The sequence below is a fragment of the Dromaius novaehollandiae genome, chromosome 3, assembly GCF_036370855.1.
Source record: "Dromaius novaehollandiae isolate bDroNov1 chromosome 3, bDroNov1.hap1, whole genome shotgun sequence".
NCBI lineage: Eukaryota > Metazoa > Chordata > Aves > Casuariiformes > Dromaiidae > Dromaius > Dromaius novaehollandiae.
In genome coordinates, this window is record NC_088100.1 from 129,404,021 (window position 1) to 129,423,298 (window position 19,278).

Genomic DNA, 19,278 nt, shown 5'->3' on the forward strand with positions numbered 1-19,278 from the left:
CAGGAGACAGGTATTCAACAAAAGGCGGGTATTCGGCCCAAAGGTCCTCTCAGCCTCTGTTATCTCTGCTGCTCTCCATCTTTTTTTTTTTTCTTTCTCTGTTGCCTTTAATAAATATCTTTTTTGTTTCTCATCTTGTTTATGCCATCAGATATCTATCTTTAGTTTACTATTTCTTCTTGAAATCCCATTAAATTAACTGGAAGAAAGGTGTCACTCCTAGGGACAGCTGGGTTTGTATAAACTGATGTGGTTGGTCTGTAAAGCAACAGTACAAATAACTGACCTATATGTTAGTTATTCATATTGCACATAATTATAAATGTTTAGGTATAGGTAAAGTCAAGTTGTATGTTATTAATTGAATTTTGGCCTATATAAACAATATATACAAATTATTCAATGTCAAGCAGAAGCAAAGGATGCATAAACCTCATGCTTAGCAATAGTACTGTTATACTAGCATCTAGCAGGACTGTAAACTTTCAGGGAAGAGGTTATCTCTGTCTCATTTTCATGCAGTATTTAAAGCAATGAAGCCCCATTCCCTAGAAACTACCATGGCACAAAAGAATACTTTTTATGAGCTATTTATCTTCAAACTTCCTGACTCCTGTACTTTGTCGTCTTGCAGCAACACCATCGTTACCTTATTGTAAAGTTTGTTCATTCACACTTTGCTTAGGTGATGAATTAGCTAAAGGAGCTTTCCGCAAAGGAGGGAGTGAGTTGATGGAGGACTTGAACAGGCAGCGATGTAGACTGCTTGTGGCAGAATTTAGGGGAAACTATGAGGCCCTGAATCTTAAACATAACACATAACTGTCTAACCCCTACATAGCTGAGGTGGGATAGGTGCCTTTGAGGTGGGCATCTAGGTACTAGAAGCTCTGGGATAACAAGGACAATATCAAACTTGTTTTGATGGCACAAAAATGTAAGCCAGCAGAAACTACATGGAAATGGACATTTATGTTTGTTTAAAAGCAGTGGCGAGATTAGAATTGTGCCCAAAGGCAGAACTGGGGATAGGGAGAGGAGGTCCCGAGAGAGGAAAGGCAATACGAAGAGAGCAGGAAAGGATGGAGCTGACTTCTGCGTGAGCCTTAAATCCTCTCTAGAAGAAAGCTGGAGAACCTTTTGGCTCCAAGGAGGACACGTGGAACAACGCACCAAGTCCCCCCCTTCCAGGAGCAGGTTTGCACCCATCTCCTGTGCAAGCCCTGGTGTTCCCCACCTTGTGACAGGCAAACCCTCAGCCCTGTCAGGAGCGCAGGAAAGCAAAGAGGAAAAGATATGCCTGCATTTCAGCCAGGTAGAAAATGCTCTCAGCCCTCGAGATGGTGGGCCAAATGCTGTGGCATTTGTTCTGGTGGAACGGGTGCCATTATATAGAAAGGATTTATTCTCTGTATCGTGCGAGAGCCCCGATAAAACGCTATATTCTTCCAGAGACGTCTGACAGTCTGAATCTTGTAAGTGGCTGCAGTGCTTGGCTTGATAGGTATAACATTAGTCTCGAAAAAGTTGCGTTTAATAACAAAATAAAATAAAAAGAGAAAAGGAAAAAGCTGAGATAAAAAGAGGAAAAAATGAGGGGAATAAATATAAAACATGTAATGAATTTCCTAAAAGTCTGACATTTCCATCACATTCTTTTGATGCATACTTAGAAAAGTTTATCGCTGTATTCACATCTTTCTAATTAGATGGAACAAGCCAGATGATTAGAGCTGTGAAAAAAACATCAAAATGTTCACACAACTTTTTATATAATTAGAAAGGAATTTTCATAACCCATAAAAGCAGGATTTAATTGTGTAATTTAACATACAATTTAAATATCAAGATCAAACTAGCAGGGCAAGTGACTTAATGGGATAAATGATATTAACATCTAGTGTCAAAGCTTAATTTAAACAACAGAATGTCTTCATTATGCAAAAGAGTCAAGCAAACCAGTCGTTCAAAGGGCCTTTTCTTAAACAAGCCCCTTTCCTATTGTTTCTTTGAAAACAATGAAATCAGATGTGGAGCAGCAACATGCTGAGAGACTAGCAAAGCACGACTGGCTTTGTCCATCTGACCTCGCTGTGACATTGTGCTGCAAGATCTTATAAAACAAGAGCCTCCTGCAGAGCTTGCACAGAGGACCTTTTAAGAGCTGGTTAATTTTACTTTTGTAGCTAATTAAATGGGAGGTGGCAGAGAGTGCATGAAATGTAAAAAGCCTTGGGTTGATGCTGCAGAGCTTTGTTGTTTTAAAAGTACCTGTAGAAGCGTTCATAATTTGTCACTTTTCACAAAACCCTGAGAGACAAACTAAGAGCATTCAGGATCCCCAGGACATGGCTGGCTCTTGTGTCCTGGACTCAGCAGTTGTACTTCTTAAAGGAATGGATTAGAAACGTATAAGCTTATTAGAGTGAAGGATGACATTCACCCACATCAGGACAGATGAAGAAGGGGAAAGTTCAAAAACATATACATTAATTCCTGGAAAACACAGAACAGCCTTTAGGCCATGGTAGGGAAAATGTCAGTGACTCAGAAGATACTCAATTGCTATTGAGCAGTTTCATGGTGGCAAGGGGCAAGGTAGGTAGAATAAGGCTGTCTTCAGTATGTGTCTAAGACTGCAAATGACACTGATCCTTTTTTAGTGTGCACAAAAGCTGACAACTAACTCATCCTGACAACAGCCTCCAAGAAATGACTCACCATAAACAGGTCCCGAGCACCTATGTCAACAGCTAGCAAAAATGCTTTTTCAAATCTCTGATACCTGCAAGAAAAAGGAAGCATATCACTTGCTGAGGACAATGTCAAATGTTAGAGCTGCATCAATCTTTGTTAAGGGGTAGAAGAAGTCTTTCAATTCTCCTCAAAAGTGACGACAAAGGTTTACTGGGGAAACTCTTCATAACCTCGCGGTAGAACTGCAGAACTGTAAGATAGGACAGTGACTGTCCTTAACCTTCTTTATCTTTAAAAAACTACAGCAGGCATTGTGTTCAGTGTTGAGTACCATCAGATCTTATTAAATCTGAAGGTTGCTGAGGGTACTTAGTCTGAGATGGTAGCAGCTCTTTTGATTTCTAATGACCCAGACTGCGAGCTTTTCCTTACCCTGAGAGAACACACCATCTCCTGGCAACTACAGCAAATACCTACATGGGCAGGAGATACTATGGAAGGCTGTATATATCCTTTTGTGTGCAATCTTGGCGATATCTATAGAAGCAGGAGCAAACAAGCCATCCATCAGAAGCTTTCTGAGAACATACACAACACTGCAAATCATGCTCGCAAATTCTGCACTGGCTTATGCCTCTCATGCTAGACGTGGGTATTCACTGTGCTGGTAGATATTCTCTATGTGACAATACAGTTGATATTGTGAGAAAGTGATTTTATTTGTATACATTCTTTTCTACTGCATTGTGTCAAACCTGTTTAAAAACCCCTTAAAAAGGGGATTGGGTGAGATTATTTTTGTATTTGCAAAACAACAAAACACCCCAATTTTATTCCAGTTGTTGTAGGCAGAATAACTTCTATATTTTCCCTGGTAAACTGGTAAAGTTTCCCCCTTTTCCCTATTTAACAATGTCTGCAGTAGATCAGTTGTAAATGCTTGAAGTTTGGGAAGGAGATGGCTTCTTTGCCATCAACGGTAGAAAAAAGGCATTGTGACTTGTCAGTATTAGCAAGGTGTACTTTGTGCTTGCTCAACAAATGTTGTAAGACAAGCCGATATGGGTGCTAATATCTATATAGTACACGCAGGGTAGCTCAGGAAACAGGAGAGTCCTTCTTCCCCTTGGTGGATGAAGGAGTCTCACAAGCTGTACCATTCTCCAACTCCTGGTTTTGGCCAAAGCCTAAGCGGTTTAAGGGAGAGGAAGAGCTGAATTAAGGATAACCTCTTGATCACTGGGGATCAGGCACTGCCCCATCTTTTTCTCATGCACATCTATATGTCTGAAGCTTTTTGACATGCTTTTTATGAAGAAGTTTACATTAAAATACATTGTGTTGTAATCTTGCTTCTTAAGCTGTGCTTTAATTAAGACAAATAAGTGCATGTTACAATATACGTATCTTCTATAGCTATCATGTAAATCTTTTCCCTGCACATTTTTCTTTTCAGTTAGGGATTAAATATACATTCTTAGTTCTTAGAGGGGAAACTGAAGCAAAAAAGGGAAACCAAACAGAAACAGGCTGTATGACTACCAAAAAAGGATGTCTGTATCATGATTTTGTTTTTCCAAAGTTATAACTATACAGACTATTTGAATAAAATCTGCCCTAGCCAAGGCAAAAATGCTTGCAACCAAAAAATGTAAAATAACTTTTTCCTTTGATTGACCTGCGGAACGGAATCATGGCCTTAAAGCTGTCAGTTCTTCTCTGTCTCACAAAGATTTCAATTTTTTTCTTTAATCAGCATACATACTTCAGTCTCATTATGGCCCCTATCCATAAAACTGTGAAGTTAGCTCATTATTTTCAGAGTTGCACTGAGGGGAAAGAAGGGGGGGGAAAAAAAAGAAAAAAAGAAAGGTTACCCAAGAAATGCTCTTCACAAACCAAGAGAGCTGGAAATAACAATCACAGACACTTGATAAATTATTATAAATAGCTTTAAAATGAGGTGAGTGTTTCAAACAACAGTGGCAAGTTTGCATTACTCAGGCAAACAATATTAAATCAGTCAAGAATGTCCAGTTTTTTTTAAACTAGCTTTATTAGTCTCTGTGGCATGGATTTTTTGTTTTTATTCCATAGGAGAGTCCTATACAGTAGAAGAGAGACCTCAAGCTGATAATGCCTGTTTTACAAGCATGTTTTGTTATGGGAAGACCTCTTGTTATTGCTAGCACACTTACAGTTTATCAGCTCCTCAAACCAAAAAACCCCAAACAAAATATCTTCCCTTTTCTTCCCTGTGCTACAATTAGAAGGTACAATATCTACTTTCTAAAATGGCATCTATAAGGTACAGGTCTTCAAGCAAGTGTCCTCCCTGCTCCCCTCCCTCTGCTTGTTACTTACTGCTTCCTTCACAATAACTCTAGCAATCAAGACTTACATGTCTCTTGAAAAAGAGAGATAAGGAAATCTGCCTGTAAACCATGAAGTTCAGCCACTTGTTTGGTCAAAGTGATAGCCAACAGAAATATGACCTTCAAGATTAAAACTCTCAAACTGCGATTAACTATACAGGACAGATAGGAAAACACTTCTCTGCAAGCTGTTTAGGACATAAAATGTTAAGTTTAAACTCCCACATAATAAAATAATACAGTTACTGTATGCTCTTCTGCAACCTTTCTACCTGTCCTTCAGAACTCTAAAAAACATGGCTGTTAGTACATCTATTTTAAGGGCAAGGAAACAGAGGGAAAATACAAAGAATATGACAAGGGTCATGCAGGTCAAAAATGGTAGAGACAGAGGAGAATCCAGCCCTGCTCTCCACGGTGAAGTTACAGACCTGCTACCTACCTGTATTTTCAGAATGTGACTTACCCCAACAGATACCATGAAAGCCATGAATACTTACTCAATTACCTATCCGTTTTATCTATGAAGTTCAGAGAAGCTATTCTTGGCTTGCAACAGCATAAGTTAAAAGAGAATCAAATGTCCAGGGTTTCATATGGTCCTTTAAATCTACAGTTTGATGTTCAAAAAGAAGTTGAGTTTAAATATTGCGACTCAAAACCATGTGTCTGGGAGGCACACTGGACTGGGACCTGGGAGGAGGGAAAAGAAGTCTCTTCGATTTTTTGGGGAGTTCAGCAAATACACTGAAAGGCAGAATTTTGTCATCTGTACTCCACATCACCTAAATAGCAGGTGGTCAGTTGAGCACAGAGATACACTTTTCAGGCTGAAAACAGTCACCTTGAAAAGATATTTGTAATATTTATATGTAATGCTAAAATGTCTAATATGAAGTCCAGGAACCAGAAGAAAAAAAAATCATGGAGAGGGAGGAGGAACGGAAGAGAGAGAAAGACAGCTCATGCAAGCAGGAGAGAAATATAGCGCAGAAAAGATGGAAACATTTCTTTAGGGACTAGTTACAACCAACAAGCCTTCTTAGACATGCCCATCAACCATGTAAGCATATTCCTTGTGCTGGGCTGATAAAGGAGGGCTGCAGCAGGTTTTGTCCTTGTCTTCAACAAGGGTACACAACATTTGGAAAATAATCTGCAGGGGGAGAACGGTGCCACGAATATTATTTATAAGGCAATCCTTTTTAATGGAAGAAATTTTAGAGCCCTCATCTCATAGTCCAATCAATCAAGGGTGATGTGCATTCAAAAAGTGAATATTTAGTATGCACCGAGGAAACAGAACAGGAAAAAAATGAATATTGAAATAATTTACATGTAATCAAACTACACTGAAATTAAGTTTTAATTGTTCAGTATTCTGTGATGCATATGCAGATTCTTAAGTATTCAGAATATCAATCAAGTGTTTACTTACATCAAGTAATTGTATTTAAGCATACAAAACAGATGATGAAAATATGTTCAATCAGCTACAACTCCCAACATTTACTGTAGGGTTTATGTGATCACTTTTAATTCAGTTATTTCATTTAATATTTCAATTTAATAGCTCATTCTTTCATTCAATTTCTAGGCATCTTGCCCATTTCTTAAACACAATAATAATAATTATTCATAAAAGGAGCTGTTTCCCATAAGTTTTCATATCAGCAATTTTTGGAACAGAAATGGTTTTCATGCCTTTTTTCCTCAAAAAAATGTTGTTATTATCTGAAATATTTTTCCTTTTTAAATTAGACAATATTAAAATAAAGAATAATGTCTGTAAAATGACTCTGAACCACATTTCAATGGAATTCTGAGCCAGAATAATTAGAGATTATTGGGCTGAGAATATAAAAAGTGTGTGGCTAGATTGCTAAAAGTGGTTGATTTTTAAATGGGGATAACTGGGTTTTCAACCAGCTGTTGAATATAACTCCACTGATGTAGACATAGAGCTACATTTCAGAATAGAGCTTCAGAGCCCATTTAAAAAAATGTTGGCCCAGGGCTTAACCTCTCATGTATTTCATATGTAAAATATTTATTTTTATGTGCAAAAAGTCAGATATAGATGGTATTTTAAAGCTATTTTAAAGTCAAAGTTCAGTAAATCCTGAAGCGCTTAGATTAATACATAGCTTTTCATCTATAAAATACAGTACCAGTCAAAGACTTTCTTCTGTTTTGCAGTGATTCTTGTAATACTGACATTCTCCTTACAGTTCCTGGGATCAATAAATACACTAAAATCTCAGATTTCATTAAAAAAATAAACAAAAGACAGCCAAAAAAGGTATGATTTTACTCAAATGAATTCAACAGGACATGCAATTTTAAATAAGATAACTGCAGTGAAAATTAGACCACTGAACACAGCCTGAAGACCAGGAAACCTCCAGAGAACTACCTTTCCCTCTTCCCTCAGACTGTGAATTTGTGTTTCAAAATCTCATGATTTGGGGACTCAGTCTAATAATTCTTGAATTTACTTGATATTCTCATATCGTTGGTTTGGGTGATGAACTATCCAAAAAATAGACCATCCCTGATACTACTATCCCCTGTGGCAAAAAGCAGTCAGTTGCTGAGTCTTAATTTACTGCACGTAGGGATGTTTTTTGTTCAACACAACCGGATGTGCAAAGGCATACTAAAAGTTTTGCTTATCACATTAGAAATGTAAACCGTTATTGCTAACTGTTTTTTCAAACAAAATATTGACAGCAGCAAAGACTGTTTCTGAGCAGTTTCCTATACTTCCTCCTCTACAGGCCTCAGCACAGTAATGCTACCTATTCCCTATGCGCCCTGCCACAACACACACATTTCTCCAGTGCTTCACCCGTCAGGGTACACTCAGCTCCCTCCTGTGCCTCCTAACAACAGTTTGAGCAAGAGGCAATTGGACTGTGTTTGGTTTTAAGCAGCACTTGTGTTGACTGGCCTGCTGGCAGAACATGTATCTGTTGAACTTACGCTGTAGTCTTTCTGGGATGGAGATGATGACTTGCCTCTTATTTAAACCCTAGTTGGCTGCCGGACTTCCCAAAACTGGTAGGCACTTGTTTATCCCTGAGACTTCTAGCCTCCGTAACGTTTGGTTGAGACTAATCCATGATTCTCAAAGTTAGGAGGGAACTGACTGAAGAATCGATGGATGCATCAGTAGTTTATGACCTCTGAGATGCTAGTGGTATTATTTTGCCAGCCCCATGCTTTTATGCCACTATTTTTTTAGATTACGAGCTTCTTTGAACAGGACACTAAAAGCCTCTGAGGAGAGTCCACAACCTTGTTGCCTCCTAAGGAACTCTAGTAGTGGCGAAGGAGAAGTGCTGTAGAGCACACCAAAGATCATGGAGAAACAGCCATCAGATCCATATGCACGTGTGTGAGGGACATCGTCCTCTAAGTCGTATTCTGGACGCAGAAGTTATACAGGCTGTCCAAGTATAGTCTACATATCCCCCTAGGCCCAAAGTTAGCAAAGCATTAAGGTATGGGTTTATGACCTATAATTTTCGATGGGTCCTAAATACGGGCATGGTAAGTGAAGTGCTGGATCTGGGGCCTGAGTGACTTGTTAAAAAAATTCCCTTATGGAACTCTGTAAAGGTCATACACAAGTAGGTCTCAAATAAAAGTTAATGAATAACTATCTCTAAGGAAATTTCAAATGCGCACAGGTATCTTAAGCCACCCAAAAGTCCCTGTTACTTGAACTAGGCTGTCAAATTATATATCTCTGAAATAAAGGAAGTTCACCTGTAACTTTATAGATTATTGGGTGTAGAACTGAATGCCCTTCACATCAAAGGGCATGGTACAAAGCAAGGAAACAAACAAGCCAAATTAAAAAAATAGAAGGAAACAGAAAGCTAATAAGGGGTGCCAGACAGTATGACTCCCTGGCCGGAGAAGGCCCTTGAGGGCTGTAACAGGCTGTGGATCTTGGAAGACTTTCCCAAACTGAAAAAATATCTTACCACATGATTCCTATCTTGTAGCATGATATTCTGCTCTAGGAAACCTAAATGTATTCTTGTGTGAAATAGTTGAGATGCCTCTATGTTAAACATGTATGTTTCTTCTCAGAACGGACTTTATATTCAATTTTTTAAGAGTTGGAGGTTTCAGGTGAACCAAGCTAATTTTTGAAGAAGTGGCTTATTAAGAAGGTTCTATTTAAACTTTTAATATATATATATATAACAAGTAGCCTAGATGTACAAAACATTCTGCAAAAAGCAGTAGTTCTAGCTATAGAGAAAGCTATATCATTTAACTTATTTCTTGACCTTTGCTCAATTAAGTGTAAAGCAGCACGAGTCTAAAACTGTAGAATTGTTTTATGTCTATACCAAAGAAATATTAGTCAGAAGATCCTGATTCTATAAACATTTATGTCATATGCTTCCCATTTGATGTTGGTCAATCATGTTAGCCTGGGTTCTTTTCTTGTAAAATGGGGTTAGCCACTGAAAAGGAAAACTGTTGGGAGCAATAGCTGTTTTCCGACTGTGTAGCTTAATTCTTTTGTGTCCGTCAAGTGCTCTGAGATTTTCAATAGTAGCTGCTATAAAAATGTGGAAAACAGCAATTTATTGCTATTATGAATTATTATTGTATAAATTGAAACTATGAAGGTTTCCTTCTTTTTAAACTGAGTCTTTTCTCTTCTTGTAGTGTGTACTTCCTTTGAATTTCCCACACTCTGTATTTCCTTTTTCATACTCATTTTCCTTCAAGAGGAAATGTTTTGTTGCCATAGCAATATTTCCCTACCTTGCAATTTTATTATAGCGGCTTTCCTTCAGGTTTCTCTAAGCTGCAACTAACACCCACCCAGCAAGCACAGCCCCCCCACCTGCCCCCAAGCCTCTCCGTTCCCCCAACCTCTTACTACTTAGTAACTTCTCAACAGTCTATCTTTATCTTTAAATACAGACACACTCCAGCATACTCTTCCAAAGCACTCTGGGCTAAAAACAGATGTTAATTAAAAATGCTGATAAGAGTCAAAGACACCTGTTGTTTCACACTTATTTTGCTCAACCCTGTCTGCTAAATCCTAGCCTTTATTGCATTAATTCTCTCCTGCTTTTCTTCTATTCCAGCTTTATCCCTCTCACTCTGGTGATCATGTAAACTTAACAGTATGTCTTGAAAGCTGTATTTTATTGAGCAAACATATCAGCATGTCTACACACTAAAGACAGCTCTATAACAGAGGCCCAGTATCATTGCTATGGTTAAGGATGAGTTGCTGCCTCTATTATAAATCCCTATTGTATACGTGTGATATCTCTGCAATTTCAAACTGCAGCAGATGGAAATTTGGTATTAAAGTTAAGATGAACAGACCCTTTTCCTTCTTGACTTTCCATGAGCTGCAGGGCCAATTCTCCCTCATGCCTGACATTGGATAAGACGCAGTTTTTAGTGCTGAGACTTTCTCAGAGAAGATAATGTTAGCTCAATATTTTCTAAAGCTGGCTGCCTAAAGATAAATATCTAATTATACAGTCATGGTGCAAGGCCAAATTTCAGATGACTTGTTGAGTTACAGGTCCATTACAGTATACTTACTTTTTCTATCCAGGTTTATCAATAGCCAAGATTATTTCTTTAAAATAAAATAATGCAATGGTAACGCTCATACAACTCCCACACATAAGAACTCCATTATAGCAAACATAACCACAGGACAGCCAGAAATGAAATTCCCTAGAACTTTGATTGTATGAATTTTGGCAAATTTGGGGGGAGCAAATGGAAAACTAGTAACCATTTTATGCTTTTTCTGCACAATGTCATGTATAAGAACATAAAATGTAAGAATGACCATTTGCTCAGACCGAAGGTCCATGTAGCCTAGTATCCTGCCAATAGCTGGTGCCTAGGACAGAATATAAGAACAGGGAAAGCACATGGTGATACTTCCCTAAATAGTCTCCTAGTCTCCAACAGTTTAGGGTTCAGGGATTTGCTGAGTTAGAGATGGCTTCTATGTTGGTATTCCTCAGTGAATTTCTCTCCCCTGAATCTTCCCTTTGGACTCCTACAATTTTATCATCCACAACATCCTGTGGTAAAGAGCTTCATAGCTTAATTATATATTATGTGAAGAATCACTTTATTTTGAACCTGCCACGTGCTAGCTTCATTTGATGGCCCCTAGTCTTTATATTAGAAGAAGCAGTGAACAGTCATTCACTGTCCCCTCTGTCTACGATACTCATCATTTAACTGATCTCTATCTCATTTGCCTCTTTTCCAGGTTGAGGAGTTCTCGCCTACTTAGTCATTCCTTTCACTAAAGCTGTCCTATGCCTTTAATCACCCTGGCTGTCCTTCCTAAAACTTTTTGAATTCTACTGTATGCTTTTACAGCACAGGGAACCCCAGAACTGCACACAGTATTCATGTTTAAGGTGAACTTAAGTTCACTGTTCTGTTCTCTGTTCCTTTTCTAAAAATTCCTGGCATTTAATTTGCTTTACTGACTTCTGTTGAGCACTGAGCTGACTACTTTATAGAGCTGTCAGATATAAGCCCAAATTCTTCTTCTTGAATAATGGTGACCTCAGACTCCATCATTTTACATGTGAATTAGGACTCTCTCCCTGCCCTATTCCCCTTGCTATATATGCCTCACTTTGCATTTATTTACATTGAACTTTATCTTCAGTTTTGATACGTCACTGAGTCCTGCCCAGTCCTTTTGCTGTTCTTCACAGTTAGCCCTTATCTTTACTAATCTGAATATTTTAGTATCATTAGCAAATGCTGGCACCTCATTAATTGCTCCTTTTCCAGATTACCTATGAATGTAGGTCCACTATACTGAGAATTTCTACGCGTGACCTCTATTCAGTGTGACAATTGACCATTTACTCTTACTATGTTTTCTACCTTGTAATGAATTATTTACCTGTGAAAGGGGAGCTTCCCTCTTGCCCTATGGCACCTTAGTTTCTCTACGACATTTTGGTGAGAGACCTTCCAAAAAGGCCTTGAAGAGTCAAACTTGCATTAATTATCTTATTATTATTATTATTATATTTATTACCTTCTTATTATTATTATATTATTTATCAGCAACTGGATAGCCATTTCTGACGTGACTGCTGACTTCAAAGAATTCAGTTTTGTGAGACGTAACTTGCCTTTACAGAAATCCTGCTGACTCTTCCCCAATGCAGCATATTATTTGTATGTTCACAGTTTTTTAAAATATAGTTTCTACTAATTTAATTGGTACAGAGCTTGGACTTATAGGGCTGTAGCTCTTAAAGTCTCTCCAGAATGCTTTGTAAAAACTGACATAATATTTCCCATGTTCCAGTCCTCAGGTGCTAGGGTGATTTTAAATGAGAGGTTACACACCAGAGTATTTAGTTCAACTATTTTATCCTTGCCTTTCCTTTAGAAGTTCTTGATAAATTTTATCTAGTGTTGGTCATGTATTACTGTTTATCTATCTGTACTATAACCTCTTTTACTGATCCTTCAGCACTTACCTATGTAAAATAAAAACCTCCCTGCCTCCTCATCATCTGCTATCCTGACCAACTGGTCAAAAAGAGCTTTTTAAAAAGGACTGACTAGGTGCCTGCTTGCTTTTTATGTCTTTTTGTGAACCTTTCTTCAAATATTTTTGCTGGTCTTTGTGCCCCTCTCCTTTTATTTCAAGACTATATCCGAGCACTTGTAAGATCTGTTAACTGGCCAGTGATCCAGTGATAATGTGATGTAGGAACTGGACATTTGGAGTGCAGATCGTTCCCTTTATCTTCAAACAACTTACTTTTAGATAGCTAATTTAAGCTAATCAGGTAGGCTCCCTTTATAGTTAATTGCTATGGATAGGCACTCAAGTCTGATTCTTCACACTTCTCCTAGACATCTCCCTTAGATGGAATTACTCACCCTTTGTGCACCCATGTCTCTCTACCAAATACAGAGGGAGCCCAGATGACTTCGCTGGACATTTAAGTTTTGCATTATTGAAGTCAGATGAGGAGAGCTGCACCCCCAGAAGACTACATCCAGTTATTGGGCAATTGACTACTGCTGACTTTTATTTTAGATTTTACTTATGGCATCTTTCACTAAGCAGGCTCTTAGAGTTTGAAGAACCATAAAAGGGAGCTCTGCAGCTGAAAACGAGAAGCCTAGGGCTGCCTAACTGTTCAATTAGCTCTTCGCAAAGGATGCTGGACTGAAGAGGGAGAAAAGCCAGAAAAATGAAGCTCCCTAGGGAGGAAAACAGACAGTTTTTTGCACACAGGGAACTGCCTACGTATTGCCAAGCCATGTTCTGTGCTGTACTGAGGAGTAGAGCTCAAGACAGAATATTGCCGCACAAGAAAAGTGAGGTATAATGGTGGTAGTCAGGAAGAGATTGGAGATGAATGAACAAATGCCTTGGCAAAGAGATGAGACATGAATCAATCTGGAAAGACTGCAAGGAAAAAAAAAAAAGCTTAATTTAAGGTTTTTGGTCAGCACCTAGCGAACAGATTTTTGAGTGTCAGCCCAGAAGGGAGACACCATTAGTGATGAGATAAAGTTGATGGGGAAGACTAACTGATGACATACAAAGGGAAGTTGAGGCAGGCTTACTGCAGCATCTCAAGGTGGAGAAGTGTGTTGTTTAGAATTTATTCTCAGTTTTTGTGCACGAACATGGTATATCTGTACTGTTTCTGCACTAGATTAATGCCCAAAGTCCCTCAGATTTCAGGGGAATTCCACAGCTAGTACAGCAGTAAAATGTGACTTTATGAGGGCAGATTATCAGGTACACAACAAAACGAAACAAAACAATGGTCTCTGTTTGGGCTCAGCTTCTAGAAGTAGTAATATCAAAGTCAAATTAACCAGCATGTGGGAATAGCCTTGGCACAAAGAAATTAGTCCAATGTAGCTCTTTTGTGTTCCTTTTTTCCTAGTGCGGTCCCTAGCGCAGGGATGTAGCAGAGAACCAGAGGAGTTATGGCACTCTGAGCAACCAAACAGCCGCTATGGTGGCTATGGGGAATTGCTCCATATTAGAGTAGCTCTGGGACTGCTCTAGGTATGTGGAGGGGAGGGGCATTTTTCCCATGCTCCAAGCAATGTCTCCCATTAGGTTCAGCAGAAAATCTTGCCCCAAATCTCCGACAGAGACTCCTTCTGGCTTATCTTCATGGGATTTTGTTCTCAAGCAATTATGTCATCTTATTTGTTTTTCTTGTAGTATTTTGCCCAATATTTCTTAGACCGTGATTTTCACTAGAGAATTAAATCCTGGAACCATTCCTTGGCATCAAAGTATCTGACTGAAATTGAAACCTGTTGTGGAGCTGGTTTAAAAAAAAAGTCATTAGTAACATGACTGAAACAAAGACACTCTAAACTTTCTTTTCCTGTGATATTTAGCCTCTTTAATAGCAAAAATAATCTAGTTCCATTGAAAAGGTGCTTTTATTTCTTGTTTCTAAAACAGGTCAAGAAGCATGACCAAGGGAATCTTTTTATGTGCAGTTCCATCACAGCAAGCGAAATTCTCATTCATCAGTGCAGTGCTAATACGAAAACCTTTGGTTTTGATCGTTTTTACAAGATGACAAAAAATGACTCTTCAAAGTACTCTCCAGAAGGTGCTACTTTAGTCGGAATGCTACTGCTGAACCTACTCCTGTAGAGATGAATTCTGTTCATGTGGCCACCAGAGAGAACCTGAGTGACATCAGTGGCCATTTTATCTGAAGGCATAATGTCATGCCTAATAGGTTACCGTATGAATATAAAAGACATTCTTCTTCCTGAACCATATCATCATTACTGTTTATACATATTTTGTGACACACTACGTACTAATATAATTATAGGTTCTATTTCTAGGTTGCTCTTAAAAAGGAACATAAAAATTCTTTGCTCACTCTGTCCCTGAGCTCCATACTGCTGGCTGCAAATAGGATTGGGAACTATTCTTAGAGGGTTAAGGTATTTTCTCACCTCTGATTTGGGGTCCTATTTAGGATGACATATTCAAAGAGGATGTCTACTTTGCAGATTGCAGGGTAGTAATACAGGAACTGGCTTACCCAGGGGTAGTTAGTCCTGCATAAGTGATGCAGCTGCAGGAGCAAAGAGCTTTATTTTAGCTTTTCAAAGGTTGTCTTGGAGTTAAGTAATAACTGTGTCAAGGCATCATGTCAGATAGTATAGCATAGCACTTCACAACTCTTCAATAGTGAAGTGACTCATAAAAATCAAGGTGGAAACAGGTCTCCCCTGATGCTAATAATCACCTGCCTTCTCATCTCCTTTACTGGTGTTTATTTACAGAGGACCTCTATCAATTTAAATATTACTTTTGTGTGTAAAGTCATACCACTGCTCTTCCTGAATGTTCTGCCCATCATGTAGCTAAATTCTTCTATACTATTAACCAGTAGCATCTTACACTGCACACTGGGAAGAATATACAGTACTCCTCAGAAGATCTGCAAAGTAATAAAAACAATAACAGTAAAAACAGTTAACAGAAAACATGGTAGAAGTTTTCGTTTTCAGACTCAGACAAGCCAACATATTTCATGAAGCCATCCAAAATTCTGAGAGTGGATCTTCTGAGAGTTCACTCTTGAAAGAGGCAAAAGCACCATCCTATTATTTACAACAGAGCTTTGCTTCATAGGGTAACATATTTGTACTCTGGAAAAAAAAATCCAGTGACATTCTCTTAGTGGAATTATCAGATGTTAAGATCCAAGTGGTTTTGAATCTTAAGATTTTTCCAGGTTAAAAAAAACCCAAACCTTAAACTGTATATTCACAAACACAAGAAGAGAATTATAAAGGAGAAATGGCACAGCTGAAATACTGAATTACAGCTGCAGTCTAGCTCGACAACTGTATAGTTCTTCTTGGACTTTAGAGCCCAGTCTCTGCTTCCTGCCCAGGCAACGCTACTTTTTCAATGTGTTTAACACTACAGAGCAGGGGTGTGTTTGTGCCTGTGTGTGTGTGTCAAACTAACAAGATAATTTCACGCATTAGAAAATATGACAAGTGCAATTTATGAATGCTTGAGCAGAGTGAAGCAAAGCCATGAGTCAGCGATGCCATAGTTAACGAGAGAAAAGCTATTCCATCCCATTCCATGTTCTGTACACAGCTACATGAGGCTGCTAGAGAGAGGCAGGAGGTGGTGCTGCCACTCCCCCATCACACTAATGCACTTTAGTAGGCAGTGCTCAGCAAAAGGGTGGGGATAAGAAGGTTATAGCTCCCCAAGGCTTCCTAATAAATCCACCTCGGCTCAATATTTTACGTAATGATATAATGCATTATATTATTATAAGTAGTGACATCATAATAAAATACAGGAGTGCCACTCAAGTGGCAAGGAACACCTAAGATATATTTTTATACTTGCAATTCAGTTCCTGTATTTTTAATTATAGATAAGAATTTTAACTGAAATTATTCATTCCATAACTACTGTTGTAATGGATCCCTGGCATATAATTAAGAGGCCTTTAATTTTAATTTTGTATACTGAACGCCTGTTTTTGGAGGTATTCCATACTCTTTATTCAGGGCCTATACCTGCAAAGCTTGAAGCTTCCACTGCAGAGGAAGCTAAAGAGGCTGTACGGTTTGCAAATGTAAGAGCTTAGCTTTTATAACAATAGATACAAATAATATGGCTGCTTTAAATACGTTGCATGGTATTTTCCTGCCTTCTAATTGTGATCCATTTCAGTGGTGCTGTCTGTGTTCCTGGGCCCAGCTCAGGTTGCAGGACTATTTTCTAGCCCATACTTGCAATACAGTTAGTAATTATGGAGCATCTTCCCTCTAAAGTGCCCAGTACCTAAAGGAGGGAACCTACTATTGCAGCGTTCAGCATTTTCTGGAAACTGATCCCTTTGATGGCAGAAAAATTTTTAGCCTATAACCTCACTGATAATGTGAAAATGGATGTCTCCAGTTCTTTGCAACTGGATATGCAGCCCTTCAGCCTACAGGAAAGATTAAGATCACTGTCACATGACTATTACTAAGTGAGGATAGCCTTTCTGAAAAGGTGACTGTATTTCTCAACTCTAGTAAATACAGACACTTGCATCTTAAAAAGTACAACAGTAACTGGCACCTTTTTGGCAGACTCAGCAGGCAGGCTAAAGATTGTCTCGGCATGTAGAATGAATTAATATTTCTCTCCCAAGAGTGGGTCCTTCTAGAAAAGGCTTAAGGCAGATTGGTGGGGCATTCAAAGGAAAGCTGGGGGGAGGGGGAGACTTTTGTTTATAGGAACATTTTTCAGATTTAGATCTAGAAACATTTAAGTGTTTTAATGTTTTAATCTTGTATGAAAAACTCCACCCTTGCCTGTCCATCCCCTATGCATCTGATCTCCTCTATATTCCACACATCCCATATTGTCTTCTCCTGCTTCTCTCTGTACTCCCACTCTACCCTTCTGCAGTTTGCTGCATGTTCAAATGCCCATCTTCAGCTCTTTGACCCCTTTTCCTTGTTTCTGGATCATGCTCCTAACCCATCTTTCCCAACCCTAACCTGTTTTTGAGCTCCTGGCTCCCAGTGTCTTGCAGGTCCTCATCTTCTAAATTTGCCTTCTATGCTGCTTGCTTTCTCCATCCTCCAGGAAAGATCTGTTGAATACCAGCTATAGTTACAGTGTATGCAATTTAGGCAACACCATGTTTCCTTCACTTCCTGCAACAGGATCCAAAGCAATCCTTCTGCTTTTGTCTCCTTGTGCTCAGAAGAGAATAACAAAGGTCCCCTAGCGCTTGCTTCAAGCTGGCATTGACAGTCCATGCTGCACCTGCATTGAAGTCTTCTTAGTATTACTTTGTTTGGTCATGTATACACATCTGTGGTAATATAAATTCACTGTGACGAGATTCATTAACTATTTGTGATCAGCCTGCAAGTATTTGGTGTTAAATGAATAATGGGTGAAAAAATCCAATAAGGGTTGAGACAGACAGCATATAACTAACCTTAAATGTCACCCTCCCGACATCCAGATATAGTTGCCATCTCTGGTAAACAGGCAGTGGGAGGACTACTCCATTCCAGTGTCCATATGGGCACAGTATGGTTCTCCAAAAACGCAAGAGCAACATTTTCTCCACACTTTTCTTCCTGTCCTGAATCCACAATTATAAATGCTGCCCAGCAGAAGGGGCTGACCTTGCCAGTTCCTCACAGAGAGAAGGAACAGTGGCGGGTGTAACTTCTGCGTGCCCACAAGAATCAGGGAGCATTGTGCCTCCCTCTGATTCTCCTAGACATTGCAATCGCGCCTGGATGGAATTGTCTCACCCGGAACAATCCAGCTGGTTTTCCAGTCTTCCAACAAATCCGTACTGCACTTTGTTTAGCCTACATTCAAATTGTTCTAGCCACTTAAGAAAACATCTAAAAGGAAATAAACACCAATTAAGGCAGAGCCACCTTAATACAATAAGGATCAGCTCTGGACATCATTTTCTTGTTTTCTATCAGATAAAGCTCCCATTTTTGAACATTTCATTTTGTACTTAGATTATGTCTTCTCAGATAAGCTTTAAGCATTACCATCTGTTCTGCAGCAATCACATGATCCTATCACTCTGATTCAGTTGAATACAAATCCCTTCGACAATAGGGAAACAGCAAAATAACATTCACTTGTTCCAAAAACTGCCACCACGGTAGATTGTTACAGGGCTGCTTTACGGTGGAGGTACGAGGCATGGGGAGACTCTGCTATCCGTCTCCTGTCTCAGTCCCGCACTGTCCAGGCAGCATTCTGACACTGAAGCTTCTTGTTTGCTAGGGGGATTGAGTCAGTGTTTCAGCTGTGTTCAGCAGCCCCAAGGCTGGAAAGCTTAGCCAGGGCCTCATGCCTCTACATGCCTGCTAGCATTTGGAAGCAAATCCTGAGTCACGGGGAATACACCTTTCTCTAGCAGCTGTAAAGAGCACTATAGTTACACCTCTCAGCAGTCTCGGAGGCATTCTTTGTACATCTGTCCTCGGCAGGCAACTGGCCCATGGCCATTCCTCTCAGCCACTGCAGCAACACATCTTCCCTGCTGGTTTCCAGAATGACAAAAGCAGAGCTCGTACCCAGCATCACGGTCACGTCTATTAACAAAACTCCAGTGAAAGGCCGGTATCTGTT

At 39.2% G+C, this 19,278-nt stretch overlaps 1 protein-coding gene across 3 annotated transcripts in view; it reads right to left on the reverse strand.

Moving 5' to 3' along the window:
- Positions 1–19,278, reverse strand: part of WDPCP (WD repeat containing planar cell polarity effector) — a 152,570-nt gene that overhangs the window by 39,946 nt on the left and 93,346 nt on the right. For all 3 annotated transcript variants that reach the window (XM_064510127.1, XM_026110411.2, XM_026110410.2), the window contains one exon: positions 2,722–2,785. In XM_064510127.1, coding sequence (XP_064366197.1) covers positions 2,722–2,785 — 64 coding nt within the window. The remainder of the gene's footprint in view (positions 1–2,721; positions 2,786–19,278) is intronic.